The sequence below is a fragment of the Myiozetetes cayanensis genome, unplaced genomic scaffold (assembly GCF_022539395.1).
Source record: "Myiozetetes cayanensis isolate MyiCay16 unplaced genomic scaffold, myiCay2020 scf9, whole genome shotgun sequence".
NCBI classification, from domain to species: Eukaryota; Metazoa; Chordata; class Aves; order Passeriformes; family Tyrannidae; genus Myiozetetes; species Myiozetetes cayanensis.
The window spans coordinates 37,762,932-37,783,126 of record NW_026088185.1 but is presented as its reverse complement, the minus strand read 5'-3'; the positions used below and the strand labels follow the sequence as shown (position 1 = coordinate 37,783,126).

Below are 20,195 nucleotides of genomic sequence, written 5' to 3'. Positions count from 1 at the left end.
CAGCTTCATTTAGAATTTGGGAAGAGGTTTTGTTCCACTCTGTGGTTCCAGCAATTAAATGGAAGGGGTCAGGACAGGCTTTTCGATCATTTCTGACTCAGGGTGCACAGTAATCAATTCTGTTGGCACATGTGGCACTTGGTCCCCTGACCCCTCACCCCCTCTCTGCTCACTAACACCCCAGAATCCCCCAAAATCCCAGCTAAAAGCCGGTTGGGGGGAGGGAAGGTAATTAAAAAAACGCTCTTAGATCATTTTTGACTCAGGGTGCACAGTCATCAGTTCCACTTCCTAAGGAAGCTGGAGCTTTAAGAGCAAATCATCACAGCTGAATGAGGGGGTTCAGCGTCCAAAACGCCCAGAAACCCCTCGTGATATTTGGTTAAAAAATGTAATAAAAAGGCTGTTTGCAGAAATCTGAAGGGAGGGAGCTGAGCAAGCAGAGATATTTTGCACTATAGCCCGGTGAGGAGAAGGTGAAATGGGTTTTTCTCAGCTCTGTTGCAGCACTAAGGACAGGTCAGAGTTTGCCCTTTGCTACCCACAACTCCCTGCCGTGATCCCGGGAGGACTTTGGGAATTCGGAGCTGTTCTCTAGGGAAGCACACACAGAGCAGGCCCAGGGCAGCTCTCACCTGACAGGGAGGGTCCTGTCCCCTTTCCTCCTGTCCATCTCCCTCTGGGGCACGGGGTACCAGCGGAAGTTCAGCTTCCAGTTGAAGCCCCCGTAGGTCATGTCGGAGCCCGCCATGTACTCGAAGGTGTCGTCGCTGATCACGTCGATGATGGGACACACCACGGTTTTCCTGCGGGAAAAGGCAGCTGGATTTGAGCTGGGCACTGACTGGGGGGGGTTCCAGGGTCAGCAGGGGGGTGTTCAGGGATTTGGGGGAAGTGAAGGGAAAAGGGGAGAGAAGGAGGGAAAGAAGGAGAAGGAAGGGGGGAGAAAAGGGGGAGAAAAGGGGGAGAGAAAGTGGGGAGAGGAAAGTGGGGGAAAAAAGGGGGAGAAAAAAGGGGGAGAGAAAAAGGGAGGGTAGAGAAAAGGGGGTAGAAAAAGGGGGTAGAAAAAGGGGGTAGAAAAAGGGGGAGTAGGAAAAAGGGGGTAGAAAAAGGGGGTAGAGAAAAAGGGGGTAGAAAAAGGGGGTAGAAAAAGGGGGTAGAAAAGGGGGTAGAGAAAAAGGGGGTAGAAAAAGGGGGTAGAAAAAGGGTGGGTAGAAAAAGGGGGGGAGAAAAAGGGGAAAAATAGAGGGAAAGGTGAGAGGGGAAAAAAATTGGAGAAAGGAGGGGGAAGAAAGAAAAAAAGGAGGGAAAAGGGGAGAAAAAGGGGGGGAAAAAAAAATATGGAAAAAAGGGGGGTAGAAGGGAAAAAAATAAAAGAGAAGAAAAAAGGGTGCAAATGCAGTGAGTTTTGGAGGTCAGACAGACAAGAAGCTGTCCCTGGTAGCAAGCAGGAGAAAGCTGCCATTGGGGTGGGACCACCCAGACCCTGGGGAATATCATCACATTTTTATTTAGAAATCAGGTTCTGATACAACATCAGTGAATAATCTGATAGATCCGAACCAAACTCTTCCTCTTCAGCTCGGGGAGCTGTCTCAGCCCCTCCTGCTGGCACGGGGAAGAACCCGGAGCAGCCCCCTGTCCCTGGAGCCAGGGTCCCTCACCTGTCCTCCTTGATCCTGGCCAGCAGGGGCTCCAGCCAGCCCAGGGTGCACTCACAGTGGGCATCCAGGAAGGTGATGACCTGGCCCTTGGAGGCGGCGGCCCCGCGGAGCCGCGCCCGGATCAGCCCCGAGCGCTGCTCCATCCGGATGATCCTCACGGGCACCTCCAGGGTCTTCACGTAGTTCTCCAAGGAGGCCTTCAGAAACTCTGTCAGATATAATTGGGGGGGGGGGAACAGAGAGGAAATGTGATTTTTAGTGAGGTTCAGCAGCTGTTGAAGGCTCCAAAGGACACACAGCCCACCCCCGGCTTGCTGGAGCATCTCAGGGGGGTTGGAACGAGATGATCTTTAAGGTCCCTTCCAGCCCAACCCATTCTCGGGTTCTCTGGTAAAATCACAGGAATTTTAAATAAATCACAGTCAATTATTTCTTGGGATAACCCAGCAAACAGTGAGTGCAAAACAAAGACACTTTGGCCAAATCGCCAATGGTTCGATACAAAAGGGGTCGTTTTGGATGAATTTCACCATTTGAGCTCTTCGGCTGCTTTTAGAAAAAAATAGAGTTACTTGGCTAAAATCTTCCTCCACCTTCTGGAACAGAGAACCATTAAACCACTTAATGAGCAGGGAAATGCAGGAGAGTAATTAGAGTTAAGTTAATGCTCCATGAGGCAGAACTGAAGGACGGAGTCGCTGCATCCTCCTCTGTCCCTGGAGCAGCTGCAGTTCCAGGTTGTGTTTGCCATTAGGCTCATTTGGCTACTCCAGGAAAATTTATCATTCCATTGATTCCATTGAAAGAACGTTGTGTGATTCCTTTTCCAGGTAACATCAGTTTCACAGGAGACAGTTTTCTTTCTAAAGCCTGGGTTTAAAAAAAGAACTGGAAAAAAAACCCAAGAGCAAAAGAAATGAACCCCAAATAGGAGCAATAAAGGCAGGGGTTGGAATGAGATGGTCTTTAAGGTCCCTTCCAACCCAAACCATCCTGGGATTCTGTGAAATTGGCTCAGTCTGGATGTTCAGGAAAATCTGAATCACAGAATGAGGGGCTTGAGAGACAGGAAGAGATGTGGAAAAGGACTGACCTTTAGAGGAATGTGAAACATTAAACTGCAGTGCAAAAATAGCTGTGGTGAAATTCTGGATACAACCTGAGAGCCCCTTGCAGGGCCTAAAGGGGCTCCAGGAGAGCTGGAGAGGGACTGGGGACAAGGCATGGAGGGACAGGACACAGGGAATGGCTTCCCACTGCCAGAGGGCAGGGACAGATGGGAGAGTGGGAAGGAATTGCTGGCTGGGAGGGTGGGCAGGCCCTGGCACAGGTTGGGCAGAGAAGCTGTGGCTGCCCCTGGATCCCTGGCAGTGTCCAAGGCCAGGTTGGAGCAGCCTGGGCTGGTGGAAGGTGTCCCTCCCTGTGTGGCAGGGCTGGACCAGATGACCTTTAAACATCTCCTCCAACCCAAGGCAGTCTGGGATTTTATGAGCTACACCCTGAGGAGCCACCTGTACCCCCTGTCACTCCCTGTCAGCATCTCCACCTCTGCCCACACTTCTGCTTCTCATCATTGTATGGAATTGTGGAAAGGTCTGGGTTGGAGGGGACCTTAAAGCTCGTCTGTCCGTGGGCAGGGACACCTTCCACCAGCCCAGGTTGCTCCAAGCCCTGCCCAACCTGCCCTTGGACGCTTCCAGGGATCCAGGGGCAGCCACAACTACTGGACACGATAAAAAACTGGAAGTACATTCAAAAAAAACCCCCGAGAAACACCAAAACCCGAGCAGCACCCACTGGCAGCCACACTCCACCCCCTGCTCAGGAGGGGACCCTCCCAGGACCCTCAGGCTGGCTCCAGGAGAAGCCCTGGGACGGGCATGGGTGCGTGGCAGCCCCACCTCTCTCGCTGGCGTCGTCCACCAGGATGATCTCTCGGAGCAGGCGCGGGGGCGAGCGGTTGATGACGCTGGACACGGTGCGCAGCAGGGTGCTCCACGCCTCGTTGTGGAACACGATCACCACGCTCGTGTTGGGCAGCTCCTCGGGGTACACCTTCGTCTTGCACCTGCCCCAGACACGGCAGAGCCACGGGGAGAGGTGGGTTAATCTTTAAAACAGCCCTTAAAAACAACGGGAACAGGGCCCAGGAAGCAGCCACGGCAGCGCCCCAGGGGAACCTGCAGGGGGTTGAGGAGGATGGAGGTGAAGGGAGGAGGCAAACTGGAGACACAGGGACCGAAATGCTGACTGCTGTGACGTGAGGCTGCTCTGCATGGGAAGGTTTGGCTTCTACCAACCCTCTGGAGGAAGTGAGACATCGATTAGTTCTCACTGAACTGCCTCACACCAATATTCCCAGGTCTCTGACTCACTCCAGAAGTTAAACAGCAAAGATCAGTAAGAACACGAGCACACAGTGGATGAACCATCACTATTCCTGCTCTCAGAGCCATTCCCATTTGCAGGAAGTGCAGTGGAAAACAAGCACAACCCAGCCACAGGTGACTGATCCATACCCTGAGTTCCACTTCACTCCTGGCTGGGCAAGGTCCTGCTCTGCCCCTGGTGCTCATCAACCTCTTTGGGTTTGACACCTCTTTCCAGGAAGGAATTTCCCCAGTATCCAACCTGCCCCTCCCCTGGCACAGCTGAGGCCGTTCCCTCTCCTCCTGTCCCTGTTCCCTGGGAGCAGAGCCCAACTTCCCCCAGCTCCCCCCTCCTGTCAGGGAGTTGCAGAGCCAGAAGGTCCCCCCTGAGCCTCCTTTTCTCCAGGCTGAGCCCCTCCAGCTCCCTCAGCCCCTTCCCCAGCTCCAGGACACAGCTCCCCACAGCCTGTACCCCCACCACGCCTCAGAGCCCCTGCCCAGGGACTGTGGGCACACAACAGATACAACCCCTCACTGAAACCAAACTGTGACTCACAGACTGATTTCTCCTATTCAGAAATCCAGCCCATGCTGAAGAACTGATGGATCAGTCTCCCATTCCTCACAGGCTCCCTCCCTCCCCCCTGCACTGTACAATGCTCACTGATTGTTAACTCACACAATCCCTGTTTTCATTCCTGCAGCCACCAGCTGTCACCTTATGAATACACATGGAGTCAGTGCAGCTGTTGGAATGGCAGGAAAACATGTTTCCCGTGATCAGGGACACGAAAACAGAGCACAACTCTCCCTATTCCCGTTCTTCCCACTGGATATGGGCAAATCGTGGGAGCAGCAAGGTTTGCACCAGGGTTTTCACAGAACCAGAGTCACAGACTGGTTTGGGTGGGAAGGACCTTAAAGCTCATCTTGTTCCATGGGTAGGGACACATTCCACCAGTCCCAGGTTGCTCCAAGCCCCACCCAACCTGGCCTTGGACACTCCCAGGGATCCAGGGGCAGCCCCAGCTTCTCTGCCCAACCTGTGCCAGGGCCTTCATCACCTTCCCAGGAAAGAACCTCCCAGCTCATCTCACAGCCCATCCCCTAAAAAAACTAAACCAAGCCCAACAGTTTAATCATTAAGGGCTCAGTTTTAGCAATGAAACTATAATTAAAGTTCTCTTGCTGCTGTCTGTGATTCCACAACCTCTTCCAACTCCTCAGTCCGGACCCAGAGCCTCATTCCCACATTTCCCTCCAGGGGAAGTGTGAAAGCTGAACTTTGTTCCTCACACCTGGTCAGGCCAAGAGCAGCAAACACAGGAATGCCCATTCCTGACCTGCTCCACACCACGAGACCAATTCCATGCCTGGGCAGCCCTGGCTGTTAAAGGAGAAAATGCATCCCAGGCTCTGCAGGGTGGGCTCTGCTCCAGAGGGGGGACACAGGGACCAGCCTGGGATGGGCTGCTGAGGAAAAGCAGAGCTGACCTAACACTGGGCTCCCTCAACTGTGTCAATCCCACACATTTTCCTGCAGTGCATCCCACAGGACAAATGGATTAGACGTGAACACCCCAAAATAAAACCATCTACCCTCCTTTATCTGGGCTGAACTGCAGCAACAACAACCAGTGGTCTCACCTAAAGAATCTAATCAAGGTTTCCTGCTCTGAGCACAGATTTGAGGCACAGGGAGATGTTCACAGGCGTTTCACCCAGCAAATTTTCACAGATATTGGTTGCTAGTCCTGAACTGCTGCTTCCCAATCCTCTCCCCCCACCCTGGGACCACCTCTCAAGGGCTTTGCTTTGCAGAATCCAACACTAAACTGTGGCATCACATTCAAGCCATGATTCCTCTCTACAAAATCATGATGTTTCTGCTCAGGAGTGGATGCTCCTCACACAGGAGCTAATTTCAACCTACATTTCAGTAAGAAAATCCAATTATAACGGTCTAGCAATTTGGAGACAAGCACTTGCAACCTTACTCAGCCAGAAAAGATTGAAGATGAATTTCTTCCCTTGCTGCAGCAAATACTTAGAAATAAAATTAAGCATTTCTCTGATGAATTAAACTGGTTTAAGGTTTAATCAATAGCTACTTCAAATCAGAGCTGGCACTGATTAAAATCTTCAAGTTGGCCATTCCCAACAGGACTGGGGCAGTCAAGGGACATTCTTTGGGGACAACTCCGGACGTCATGGGAGGCAAATTAAACTGTCTGTGTGACATCACACGGAGGAGATGGAACTAAAACACCAACCCCAGAGCCAAACTGCACCCACAGAGCTCCTGGGAGGGGATTTTGTGGTGTCCTCGTGAGGGAACTGCTTCCCACACAAACCAGAGCAGAGAAGGCTCCAGGGACACCTGAGAGCCCCTGGCAGGGCCTAAAGGGGCTCCAGGAGAGCTGGAGAGGGACTGGGGACAAGGCATGGAGGGACAGGACACAGGGAATGGCTTCCCACTGCCAGAGGGCAGGGAGAGATGGGAGAGTGGGAAGGAATTGCTGGCTGGGAGGGTGGGCAGGCCCTGGCACAGGTTGGGCAGAGAAGCTGTGGCTGCCCCTGGATCCCTGGAAGTGTCCCAGGCCAGTCTGGACGGGGCTTGGAGCAGCCTGGGATAGAATCCACCCCTTCCCTGGGGAGATCATCCCAGTATTTCCAGGGTGAAACACTTTCCTGTCACTTGTTCTTGACCCCACCTTCCAGATCACTTCAGACCTCTCTGACCTGGAGTTTTCAGCTGCATTTCGTGCAGCTGCACCACAACCAGACACTGCATCCACTTCCCCCTCGATATCCTCCCTGTGATTCCTCACCTTTACACCTCCACATCCCTCCCTCCACCAGCCCAGGATCACCCCAAACTCAGCAGCACCCACACCTACACAGCTCAGCACGGATTCCCCATGAGACATGTCCAGCAAGAGCAGGGGTTTTTTTATTCTATTTTCTTCTCCTCACCTTCCTTTGCCACAAAGAACATCCCAAAGCCTGCAGCAGAACCTTGCATTGATGAAGTGAGTGCAAACCTGGGCCCTCTGTGCCCATGCCAATAAAAATCAGTCTCTCTGTCACACACTAAACATATTAACCATAAAATCATATTCTTCCTTAAGAGCAGACCATTATAAATTGGCTTTTGGAACAACTTGATACTCCCTAAAGACAGAGGATGTACAGAAAGCTTCTGTCTGAAGAGGGAAATGGGGAAATTATTTTTCTCAATGCTTTCTGTCCTTTCACCAGAGAAGACAGAACTTCTTTTCATCAAGAAAATGCATTTAGACACATTTCCCTCAGTGTTTTAAACAGCCCTTTTCCCTCCAGCTGAGCGTAACCAGTCACTGAGGTGAATATTCCTGTTCCCCTTCTGTTCTTTGCAGGCATTTAGGAATAAAATCCAGGCAAAAAAGCATTAACCTTATGTAAAATCTCATGGGAACCCAAAAGATTTCATTTCCATCAAAGCATAATAAGCAGGACTTGAGCCAAGTGACAATTCAGTTTAAAAAGCCAAAGTAATGGGAGATTTTAGAAGACCTGATCTCTTGTGTGTGAGTGATCAGCTTTGCTTTCATTTATCTCAATTTTTATTGGTTATAAGCTGCTATACCTACAAATCAGACCATGGGATTTATAGAACAGGGGAAAAAAGGAAAATAAAGCAAAAAATGAATTGGAAAAAGATGAATTCCAATAAACTCAAGGTTTCTATAACAATTCTGGGGGGAAAAAAATCCCACCTCTAAAAATTTCCTTCCAAAAGCATGAACTCTGGATAACACTCCACACATGAAATTCCAGGTGGAGGATGTCCTGTTATACAGAAGTTTTCCTCTGCAAATTCCACTGCAAGTAACTCAATGGACTTGGTGAAACTCTCCCTGAAGCTCTTCCCCAGCCCCCAGGTCACCACACAAACTTCGGGCTTCCCTCACAAACCCTAAGTTAATAAAATTAAAAATCAAAATAAAAATAACCTCCAAAATACCCCTTCAGTTCTTAAACTATTGCAGAAATCCTTGACAGATGCTCCAGAAAACGTCTGTGGACCAAAGGGAAGGAAAGCCACATCCCACAGGCAGATTTTGGCATTGGCAGCATTTTCTCTTGATCAGCTTTAAAATGTCAATCTTTAACACCTGACAGCAGAGCTCTGGAAATTTATAAAGCAGGCATTGCTGGTTTCATCTTTTCAAAACCTCAGGAATAAAGTTTTCCCTGAAGATTAAAGGATTTAAATCGTTCCAGGTGACAAGAGGCACAAGAGGGTGTTTGTTACGGAGAAGGGAAGGATCCAGGGAGAGCTGGAGAGGGACTGGGGACAAGGCATGGAGGGACAGGACACAGGGAATGGCTTCCCACTGCCAGAGGGCAGGGAGAGATGGGAGATTGGGAAGGAATTGCTGGCTGGGAGGGTGGGCAGGCCCTGGCACAGGTTGGGCAGAGAAGCTGTGGCTGCCCCTGGATCCCTGGAAGTGTCCAAGGCCAGGTTGGAGCAGCCTGGGCTGGTGGAAGGTGTCCCTGCCCGTGGGAGGGGATGGGATGGGATGGGATGGGATGGGATGGGATGGGATGGGATGGGATGGGATGGGATGGGATGGGATGGGATGGGATGGGATGGGATGGGATGGGATGATCCTCAGCGCTCACCCGTCCAGCCGCACGTCGGGCAGGCTGCGGTTGAGGGCGATGAGGTCACTGGCCATCAGGTTGAACTGGTTGATCTTAAACAGCTCCTTCATCTTCTCCTGGTCATCCTTGGGAATGAGCACGGCCTTTCCCATCTCTCCTGGCCCGTCCTGGTTCCGGGAAATAACGGCTGCAACACAAACAGCGACAGCCGCTCCCAGTCGGGTTTATCCTGCGGGGCTCGGCAGGGTTTGCTGTTCAACAAGGAATGCTAAAAAGCAATAAAAACACCCATTTTCCCTGCTCCACTGGGAGCTTTGCTCTCCAGCCAGATCCCAATGTACATCTAGTTTTACCCTAAGATGATTAATCCCCCCCGATTTGTTCACCTGCAGCTCTTGGCTGTGATTACAACAACAATAAATGACAATTCCCAAGAGATTTCCACCAGGATCCCAGAGAACCAGAGACAGAAATGGTTTGAAAATCACTTCTATGGACGCTGGAAATACCTGAAGAACATGTACATTAATCTAATTTTAACCAGTTCCTTCTATTTTTTGTTCAGTTTTAATTCCTAGGCATGCAACAGCAAAATCCCATCCTGGTAAATAATTAAACAATCTTCAGTGTCAGAGAGGAAATTATAATATTCCAACCCTACAGAGAATCTTTTACATGTTATTAGGGATTATTTTAGGGAAATATTTGTATTTTGGATTTTAAGGAAAACCACAGTATCATCTCATATAAGCACAGCAAAATAAACAAGATACATCCTGACAGCAGAAGGACAGAAAGGAAAAATCCCATGTGCAGAAATAATTATAATATTCCCTCCCAGTGGCACTTCCAAATGGTTTGGGCTGTAAGACAAATTCTCCGAGATAAAATTCTGGTTTTCTAAAATAAATAAAATTTAATATTATTCTGTTACTGTTATTTTTGTATTTTATATATTTATGTTGATTGTATTAATAACAAGTTAATTATTTAATATTTATATATATATATAAAATTTTTTTTAATGACATTAACTAGCAGTGCAGACACAAATTCCAGTCCCAGCTCCAGGTGAGAGGGATCTGCTCAGACATGGAAAAATGGATGCTGCCAACCCCAATCCATGTTAACCCCCGAGCCCCCATCCCAAGGGAATCCCACGGCACACAGCAGTCACTGGAGTGCCCACCTTAAGATTCGAGGTCAATCCAAGAGCAGTTTCATCTCTGCTGTAATCCCAGCTCCTGTTGCAGCACATGCAGGTGCTGCTCCTGATCCAGGGCAAGGATAAAACCCATGACTGAGTGTGGATTGACCTCCTGACTCCCCCACAGAGCCCCCAGGTTTGGGGGTGTTCCCAGCCAGGCTCAGCCGTGGCAGGTGGGATGCACAGGGATGGATCCCCATCCCTGCCCTTGAGCCCCTGCAGAGCTGCCCCCTTGGGTGTGCAGGGTTATTGGGGTCACTCACGGCTCAAACCAAAGGGCAGGTCCTGCAGGCCAAGGATGAGGGAGGAAAACAAACATTTGGGGTGAGAAAACAACAAAACCCCGGCAAGGCTCATAAATCCTAGGATCTGCCCGGAGCTGCTGTGTGTGTCTGGGCAGCAGTCCCCGGGCAGTGCCTGTGCTGAATTGTTAAATAAATGGAAGGCTTTGCAATCCACTGAGCTTGGCTTTTCCTCCCTTTCTTTATCTTGAATTCCATGCTCTCCATTCCCCACTGCCCCGAGGACCTCGGCACTCACACCAAGCCGGTGAGGGGCTGATTTCCCTTCCAAAGGAGCTCTGTCTGTGCTGACAGATGATGAAAAATAACTGCAGGCAGAATGCTGGAGAAACAGCACTTCCATTCCTTGGGGGCACTCCTGGAGTCAGCTCCCTCACCCCGTGTGCTCCAGGACAGGCAGCGGAGAGGAGCTGCTCGCCCCTGGCCTTGCAGGTAAAGCTGGGTCTGGTGGATGGATTTGCTTTTGAATAATAAAAGAAGGCACTCTTCCAAAATAGTTGCAATTCCCTTCAGCAAGTTCACGAGGAGAAGTGCTGAATCACTGCTCCTTGGTGCAACTACTACGTGGAGTTCAGGGAGATGCCTCCTTGGAGAAGTGGGAAGTGAGTGCAGCTCCTCCTGGAACTGCACAGGGGGGACAGAGTGCACAGCTCCTTGCAGGGATCACTCTGGTTTCAAAACCACGAGAAATCACCCCAGAAAAGGAGTTTGGCTGCAAAGTAAAACAGCCTTGATTGCTTTGCTACAAATGTACAGATTTCACAGGATCCCAGACTGGTTTGGGTGGGAAGGGACCTTAAATCCCACCCATTCCCACCCCTGCCATGGGCAGGGACACCTTCCACCAGCCCAGGCTGCTCCAACCTGGCCTGGGACACTGCCAGGGATCCAGGGGCAGCCACAGCTTCTCTGCCCAACCTGTGCCAGGGCCTGCCCACCCTCCCAGCCAGCAATTCCTTCCCCAATAATTTGTTGCCATAAACTGCACACAGAACCCAATAAAGTCAAGGATCGATTTGCCATTTCCGTGATGAATCTCTGCTGCTCAGAACCACACACAGACTTGTCTTAATCCAGAACATAAAGAATTCCAGTTTTAATTACACAGCAGCGATAAATCCTGCAAAGTTGTCATAAACATCATTAAATAGATCATTTACTTCGCAGTGTTTCTCAACACAAGAGTGCCAGGATTCCACAAAAAGAGTTGCTTTTCAATACTAAAAGCATCAGCACTCGTAACTTCTGCCAGAAATCAGACATTTTTAGCATTTCTGGTACACATGTTGTCTGGAGACAGCCCAGCCCACGCTGCCTCTGCTCCCAGTAGCCTGGAGGCAGAACAGCTGAAGAGGTGTAAGGAGGTCTGGAGTGAGAGAATAACACTGAGCTGCAGAGTTCCAAAAAAAAAAAAACCCACCTTTTGGGATGGATGGGGAATCTTTTTAGGGATAGGGGCTGGTGTTTCTACCAGAAGATCTGAAAGGAGGCATCTTCTCACCCAAAAAATGCAGCAACTCTTTATACTTTTGTATAAAAATCAGGGATCCATAAATCTGTTTGTTCCTGGGAGAGGGGCTGTGGGGGTGGGACATCTCCTGTGCTCCACAGCAGCTCCACGTGGCTGCCACGAGGAGAGGACTGGCAATTGGGGAAAGCATTAACTGAATTAATGGAAGTGTTCTCATCATCGTTATGGCACCCTGTGCTACAGGGGAGAAAGATTAAAAGACTTTAAATTAAACAAATTCGAAGGCATCAGCTCCACGAAGTACAGCAGCAAAGAAGTACCACTCAACAAGCAGAGTCATTACTCCTGGTCCCTGAAAAGAACACATTTAAGAACAAACATTTGTAACACGAGGGCTGAAATACTGCCTGGAGCTGAGATATCCAGGGAATTCCACACAGGACAGGGAAATCACACACTAACAGGCTCAAAGCTGGGATTGGAAGGTTTCAGAACAGCAAGAAAACACAGAGGTTGTCAATGAAATTCAAATTAATTTAGATATTTGTTCCATCAGGAGGATAATATTTTCCTCCTCACAAGAGCCAGTAAGATTCCCAAGCATTCCTTAAACTGCTCCTTAATTTACCAGATTCTCACAACTCCTCTTGCAGTGCTCAACCCAAACCAGGGGAACATCAAAATGCAAACTGGAATGGTGTTCCCTGGATCACAGTCCTTCCCAACTGCAGCCATGGACACCACAGCCCTGGGCTGCCTTTCCTGCTGGGAAAAAAAAATAAATATAATCCCATGTGTAAATCCCAAAATCATAGAATGGGTTGGGCTGGAAGGGACCTTAAAACTCATCCAGTGCCACCCCTGCCATGGGCAGGAACACCTTCCACCAGCCCAGGCTGCTCCAGCCTGGCCTTGGACACTTCCAGGGATCCAGGGGCAGCCACAGCTTCTCTGCCCAACCTGTGCCAGGGCCTGCCCACCCTCCCAGCCAGCAATTCCTTCCCAATCTCCCATCCCTCCCTGCCCTCTGGCAGTGGGAAGCCATTCCCTGTGTCCTGTCCCTCCATGCCTTGTCCCCAGTCCCTCTCCAGCTCTCCTGGAGCCCCTTTAGGCCCTGCAAGGGGCTCTCAGGTGTCCCTGGAGCCTTCTCTTCTCCAGGTGACCCCCCCAGCTCTCCCAGCCTGGCTCCAGAGCAGAGGGATCCAGCCCTGGAGCAGCTCTGGGGCCTCCTCTGGATCTGTTCCAGTGGCTCCACGTCCTTCCTGACAAAAGAACAACGTAAAGGTTGAGTTGGCAGAAAGGTCTGATGGGAAAATCATCATAATAATCAAGGACATCAGGACCTCTCCTGCTGAAGACTCTCAGGTGCCTTTTGCAGACAACGGAACGATGGCCATTCCTAATATAAAACCATAAAAAAAGGCAGCAATTTGGGAGTGGAGTTAATAGCTGAGCTCTCTGTGATATTGCAAGGTCAAATTAAAAGCTGCTGCCAGGAGGGAGTGTAATTGCTGCTGGGAATTCTTGTACCAAGGGGACCTGCAAGAAGGGGCAGGATCAGGGGTTCAGGGACAGTTTGGAGCTCCCAGCTCTGTGTTCTCACCTTCCCACTGCTTTTACAGTCTGAATTTTGATACCATAGCTGTGGAAAAGGAAGGGGAAAACCTTCCTAAATGATCCCACCTGGTTCTGTCATTTCTGATGGGGAATCAACTTATGAATTTCTCTGAAATTCCCCCAGAACGAGCAGGTAACCCCCCCACTGGTGGCTCTCAGTGTGTGCCCAGAAAAGCAGAAAGAAACCTCCAAACTGCAGAGTTTAAGTCAATCTCCAGGCCCAGTTCACCTTCCAAATCACCCAGCAGTTCAGGTTTTGTGTGATTAGTTTTCCAACTGAAAGGATCCACGTTTATCACCCTCCCTGGTGTCCCTGCCCGAGGCAGGGGGTGGAACTGGATGGGCTTTAAGGTCCCTTCCCACCCAAACCACCCTGGGATTCTGGATTTCAGAACATTTAAATGATATTTTTATTATTTTTCATTATTCCTTGTGCCCTGGACCAGCACAACCAAACAATAAAGTGAGGGGGGGTTAGCTCAGGGTTGATTTGAGGGGCACAACCTCCTTGTGGGTAAATAGTTTTTTCCCTGAGACTGACCCTGCCCTCATCCCATAACATTTAACACAGGATAAACCACGTTTATGTTGCATCCTCTGACTTATTTGTGGTTCACAACTCTGAAGGGGTTTTTTGGTTTTATCTTTTCTTTTAACACACCCTCAGAATGTCACAGCAACTTCTGCATCTGCAGAAAGTCCCAAACATTCCCTAAAGAAAATGATTTCAGGAATAACCATTTAATTAAAGCTGACATAAGCAGCAGTTTAAAGGCAGTTGAAGAAATCCCCACTGTAGCAGTGGCATAATGCTTTCCTTGAATACAATCATCTTCAAAGCCCCCCAAAAGTAGCAATTAACATATAAAAACTCACTTTGTGCATTTTCTATAAGGAATATTTTACGTACAGGTAGACACAGGAGTCCTAGAAATTGTCAACATACGGTGAAAAAATTAAAAATACTTGAACCACTGAAATAAAAGGAAAAAGAAAAAAAGAATATTTAAACCCCCAACCAAACAGAACTGTCACTCTGGGGTTTTTTTGGGATGTATAGAAATGCCTCCAGCATCCTCAAAGTGAAAGAACAAAGGGATTCTTGAAGTACAGCAAATATAATATATAAATATCAAGGCTTTTTACACAGCACATCTCTCAAATCCATTGTCTTGTCATGTCACATTTAAGGATTAGTGTCAACCACTCAGGAGGGCTCAGATCCCTCCACAGTGAACACCCTGGATATGGAATCCTGCAGGAGAGTCAACCCAGTGCCTGCCTGAAATGTTTCTCCAAGACCCACATCTCCCCCTCTCCGAAGGGAACCAGAGCTCTGAGAAGTCAGAACCACCAAAAAAGCCACCAAAAAAGCCTCTTCCTACCCCAGTTTTGCCCAGGGGAGCTACTTTTGTCTTTCTCCTTCATGGAGCCAACTCCAAAACCCTCCACCCTGGCACACCCCGGATAACATCAGCCTGAAGAGCAGGGGAGGATCAGGTTGGATATCAGGGAATATTTTCCATGGGAAGGGTTGCAAAGCTTAGAAGAGGCTGCCCAGGGCAGAGGTGGAGTCCCCATCCCTGGAGATGTTCAAAGACACGGGGGTGTGGCACCTGGGTACTGCTTCAGTGTTGGATTCCAGGATCTGAAAGGGTTTTTCCAACCTTAACAATTCCCTGATCCCATAATCCAGTGGCAGAAACACGTCCCAGTGACAGCACACACGTCCCAGCAGGGAGAACCACCCAGGCCCCCCAGTGTTTGACAAAACCAGCTACAAGCTCCATGGGAACACCTCATGACAAAAAGCGCCTCCAGATGACCAGGAGACTCAAGACACCAAATCAGCCCCTGCCAAAGTCACAGCACGTCCCACTCGGGATTACAGCTTCCACTGAGGACCAACATGTGGCAAATTGCCATTTTATGGGGTTTAAAAGTGGAAAACTCAATGCAGTTAAATTTTAAGACCATCAGGAGTAGAACAAACTGCTGAACCCACGAGGACCAGGCCCCAAAACGCCCTATTTAAACTCCTGATTTCCACTGGAGGAGCAAAGAAGGGAGACTGGAGCTCCATAAAGGCTGAAAACAAGAGAATTTAACCTGGTTCAATTATTCCTAAACCATGAAAGACTGACAAGCTTTTATTGCAAAGGGCTCTTATCTCTTAATGGAGAAAGCCTTTTCTGACTGAAGTTTTATTTGGTTTTTCAGATGTCAACATCACACAGAGAACACTGCTCTGGTCACTCAGCACCTTCTGCAGAGCAGGATTATCCCAGTGCCTGGGACAGCTCCAGCTGAATTCCCTGGGATGGTTCCACAGGGTGTCCTGCCCATGGGCTTTAAGCTGAAGGAGGGTTGTTTTAGATGGGATAGTGGGAAGGAATTGCTGGCTGGGAGGGTGGGCAGGCCCTGGCACAGGTTGGGCAGAGAAGCTGTGGCTGCCCCTGGATCCCTGGAAGTGTCCAAGGCCAGGCTGGAACAACCTGGGCTGGTGGAAGGTGTCCCTGCCCATGGCAGGGGGTGGCACTGGATGAGTTTTAATGTCCCTTCCAACCCAAACCAGTCTAGGATTCCACAATTTCTTAATTTGCACCAGAATTGCCAAACTAGTTGATACTGGAATTCCTTTCAAGGAATGTATCTGGGTAACTGTTTGTGAATTGAAAGTGGCCACTCCTCCGTGCTGATGAGAGAGCAGGGCACAGCAGGCTGCTCTGGGGGGGTTCACTCCTGCAAAGCTCTGGGCAGTGGTCACTTTTCTCACTCAGCCAAAAATACTCCTTTTCCAAAGCACTCCTGCAGCTTTTTCTGCCCAGCCCTGGAGTGAGGAATTCGAGGAAAGGGCTGTTCCTGTCCCAGCCTCACCCCAGGACTGATCCTCTCAGGATTCAGACCAGCCCAGCACACATGAACTTCTTCCAAACCCAGAGGGGGAGCAGGGGCTGGGACAGCTCATGGAGTCGTGGAATGGGTTGGGTTGGAAGGGACCTTAAAGCCCATCTTGTCACACCCCCTTCCTTCCCAACAGCAGACCAGGCTGGGTCTAGGACAGAACCTGCTGCACCAAAATCCTCTGATTTCATCTAAAAAAATTTACAAGAGAAGAGAAGGAAAGACAACCTTGGGAAGATACACCTGGAATTGTAAGGGCAGGAATGGAGCAGTTCAGGAGTTAAACATCTCCCTCATTTTCAGCTTTAATGCAGTCCTGACAATAAAGTCATGAACTACAAGGCAAGAGGATGAATTTCCACACTACAGGATTGTATCATGCTTTAATTAAACCAAGAGTGAGAGTGAAAAAAAAGCTTCAGATAAGGCAAGACAGACAATTAGGGAAGAGACCAATGCACAAGGAATAATTAATGGGATGTGTAAAATGAACTTGTGTCCAATCTGCAGGTGCTGCTCCCCTCAGCATGGGGGTAAAACAGGGAAGGATATAAAGGATATCAATCTCCCCAGCTGCAGCATAACAGAGCACTCTGCTCTTTTAAAGTAAAAAAATCCAGGAAAAAACTACAGCAGGACCAGGAGGGTGAAAAATAACACTGAAAGGAGCTTAAAAAAAAAAAAAAAAAAAAAAAAAGCTGAAATGAATTTTCATCTTTAAACTTGATTTTTTTTTATTGTATCTACTTATTAGAACAAGAACCTTACTCTTCACACTCATAAGTCTAAAAGTTTCCCTCAATATTCCTAAAAGGTTTTCCTGCTGCTTTCTAACCCAACACTTGTTTGAATGGATAAATGCTGGAAAGCACCAGATCCTGGAATGGTTTGGGTGGGTTGGAAAGGCCCTTAAAGCCCATTCCTGATCCACCCACAGCACCCCCCACCAGCCCAGCTTGCTCCAAGCCCCATTCCAAAATCAGGAAGGAACATCCCTGAAATCCAATAAAACTGAACATTGCTCGTTCCTACCAACTTTGAGGGACAGATTTTCCTTTTCCTTGGAGAACAGCAAAGATCTGACTTCACTTTAACCACAGAACTACTGACAACATTTCAAAACACCACACACACAGAAAAAAGACCTTTTTTTTTCCCCTCCCTTGCCGAACTTTTAGTGAAGCTGTTCCACTAAACTCTTAATCTGTACAAACTCAGGGGGATTCACCCACACCACAGACACAGACCACGGACAGAACATGGAGCTCCATCTCCAGGAGACACAAATCACAGATTTAAAGACGTTTTTCCAGACCCAATTCCCTCCAAACCGGTTTGGCAATCTCCCTCCTGGTAGCTGGCATTTAAACTACTCAATAATCAGAATTAATGGGAGTTTATGGAGCAATATTGCTCCAGGAAGGAATATCTGCCAGTGCATCCATGGTGTGCTGGAAAACAGGACCTTTGCTGGCTGGAGCTTGTAGGTTCAAACCAGGGAGAGCACAAGGGCCAGGATGTGATTACCTGCATGTTACCAACAAGTAAATATAATATACATTTATTACAGCATCCACTGATTATATTGAAGTTTGCCCTCAGAAAGTGACTCCCCCACAGCAATTCCCCCTGGATTTAAGAGCCCTGTGATGGAAACCCACAAATCCACTGGATGTGTTGCCACAACACCCAACCCAGCTCTTGACATGTGATTTCCCAACCAGCTGGTGCCACAATTCCAGGCAATCCCCACTGTTACAGCTTCCTGGGCTGTTGTTATTATTATTATTATTATTATTATTACTATTATTATATTAAGGATATTTGCTCACGTTGGTACAGACAGTGCAGGGCCTACAGGGATGGAGGGAAAATGTGGCCATGGAAACCCCCAAAAATCAAAGCCTCCTTTCCTAAACTTGGCCAGAACCCCAAACTTTCATTACAGCACCCAAGTATTTCCTTCACTTGCTTCCTACCACCATAACACAGATATTTTGTCTTTCAAAACACATAAATACATTAAATTAGTGAATATCCTCCCACGCTGAGCTTTCTTCACAATAGCACTTTAATTATTTCTACTAATTTCTGCCCAAAAGGCACCAAAATAACACTAAATGTGTGTCACCACTTCATTAAAATCTAAAACACCCAGTGCCACCACAAGGAGAATTATTCAGGTTGCAAAGACCAGCACTCAGGATTCCAATGTCACCTCCTTGCTCACACTAATTAATTAATCACATTTACAATTACTGGTTCAATCACAGCCCTCGTAGCATTATTTAGAGAGCAAGATTTTACTTCCCCCCAGCTTTACATATTATAAAATACAAAGATGTAATATTATAATTATATATAAAATCTAAAAATACTACATATTCTACTCTTAATCTGGGCAAAACCCTGCCAAAATCTGTCTGAAAAAAAAAATCCCAGTTTTCCAAACAGAAAAGACTTGGTTCAACCAGCATTTTGAATTCGAAACTCAAGATTAGAGAGTTTTCTGTCATAAAGTCGATGCCACTTCAAATTCCTCAGTCGTGAATGAATCTTTCCTCCCTAATTATTAATTAAATGACTTCAAATTACCACGTCAATTTAAATTTCTATTGCTCTATCGATTCTTTTCGTGTCTTATTTAACACCCTTGTGGGAAGCCTGTAATTTTATGTTTACAGATCATCTGCATCCTCAATTAGGGCTTTTCAGAGCCCATAAACGAACTATTAGTGAGACAAAGGTGATGGTGCTTTGTCTGCAGGTGCTTTAAAACAACTCCCTCTCCTTCAGAACAACTCCCCGGCCCTGCCGGAGAGAGGATTTCGAAGCCTGGATTGGGAGCTCCTTAAATTTAAACGACATTTTTAACTCCTGAAGTAAAACACAAATAGCTCCAGGAGAAATAAAAGAAGGCATTTTGCTAAAATGAAAAATTACTCTGTTGTTTTTGTGGGTTTTTTTAATTTCCAGTGCCTACTTAGCATTTATATTCACATTTTTCTATTTACAAGTTTATATTTACCTTTTCTATTTACCTTTTCCATTTACGGTTTTATATTTACCTTTTCTATTTACCTTTTCTATTTACGGTTTTATATTTACCTTTTCTATTTACAGTTTTATATTTACCTTTTCTATTTACGGTTTTATATTTACCTTTTCTATTTACATTTTATATTCACTTTTTTTTATATATTTACGTTATTTACTTTTTATATTTATTTTTTTATATTTACATTTTTTATATTCACTTTTTTTTTATATTTACGTTATTTACAGTTTATATTTATTTTTTTATATTTACATTTTATATTCACTTTTTTTTATATATTTACGTTATTTACTTTTTATATTTATTTTTTTATATTTACATTTTATATTCACCTTTTTTTTATATTTACGTTATTTACTTTTTATATTTATTTTTTTTTAATATTTACATTTTCATATTCGCTTTTTATGGAAATAAACACAGCAGCGTTCCAACACATCACTGAAATGGTCATTTGAGCCCCTCTCACCCCAAACCATCCCATGACACACAAAGACAGCTGAAGCTGCTGAGAAACCACCCAAGCAGCACAGAAAGTGATTCAGGCCCTGGGATTTTGTCTGGTTGGAAAAGCCATTAAGACAAAGGTTAAAGACACTTAAAGGGAATAAATGCATTTATCTGAGAGGTGGCACTTACCCCTCAGGGCGGGCAGCAGCGACCTCTCCTTCTTGTCATCACACTTGTTGCACTCGCTGAAGTAGAGCAGCAGGAACACGTCCACCAGCACCCACAGCAGGGACGTGGCCAGAACCACCTTGCAGTAAATGAACCTCCTCATCCTCTGCCAGGGGATGGCTCCGGAGCCAGGGCAGCACCGTGGGGGTGAGGGGATCACAGCCCCACAGCTCAAACCCGCCCTGGCAGCAGGGACGGGCATCGCCCTGCAGGGAGACAAACACGGCACGGTCACAGTCACAGTCACAGCACCAGGCACTGCTTTCTTATCAGAA

General features: G+C 47.5%; 1 protein-coding gene across 3 annotated transcripts in view; it reads right to left on the bottom strand.

Moving 5' to 3' along the window:
• The window catches only part of GALNT13 (polypeptide N-acetylgalactosaminyltransferase 13), a 57,310-nt gene that overhangs the window by 27,796 nt on the left and 9,319 nt on the right, over positions 1–20,195 (bottom strand). For 2 of the 3 annotated variants that reach the window (XM_050339674.1, XM_050339672.1), the window contains exons 3-7: positions 19,882–20,126; positions 8,702–8,870; positions 3,566–3,732; positions 1,665–1,872; positions 636–806 (exon numbers count right to left, since the gene is read on the bottom strand). In XM_050339674.1, coding sequence (XP_050195631.1) covers positions 636–806; positions 1,665–1,872; positions 3,566–3,732; positions 8,702–8,870; positions 19,882–20,122 — 956 coding nt within the window. In that variant the 5' untranslated portion in view covers positions 20,123–20,126. Of the gene's footprint in view, positions 1–635; positions 807–1,664; positions 1,873–3,565; positions 3,733–8,701; positions 8,871–9,872; positions 9,937–19,881; positions 20,127–20,195 lie in introns of those variants that run through there. The other variant, XM_050339673.1, reaches the window with a different exon arrangement.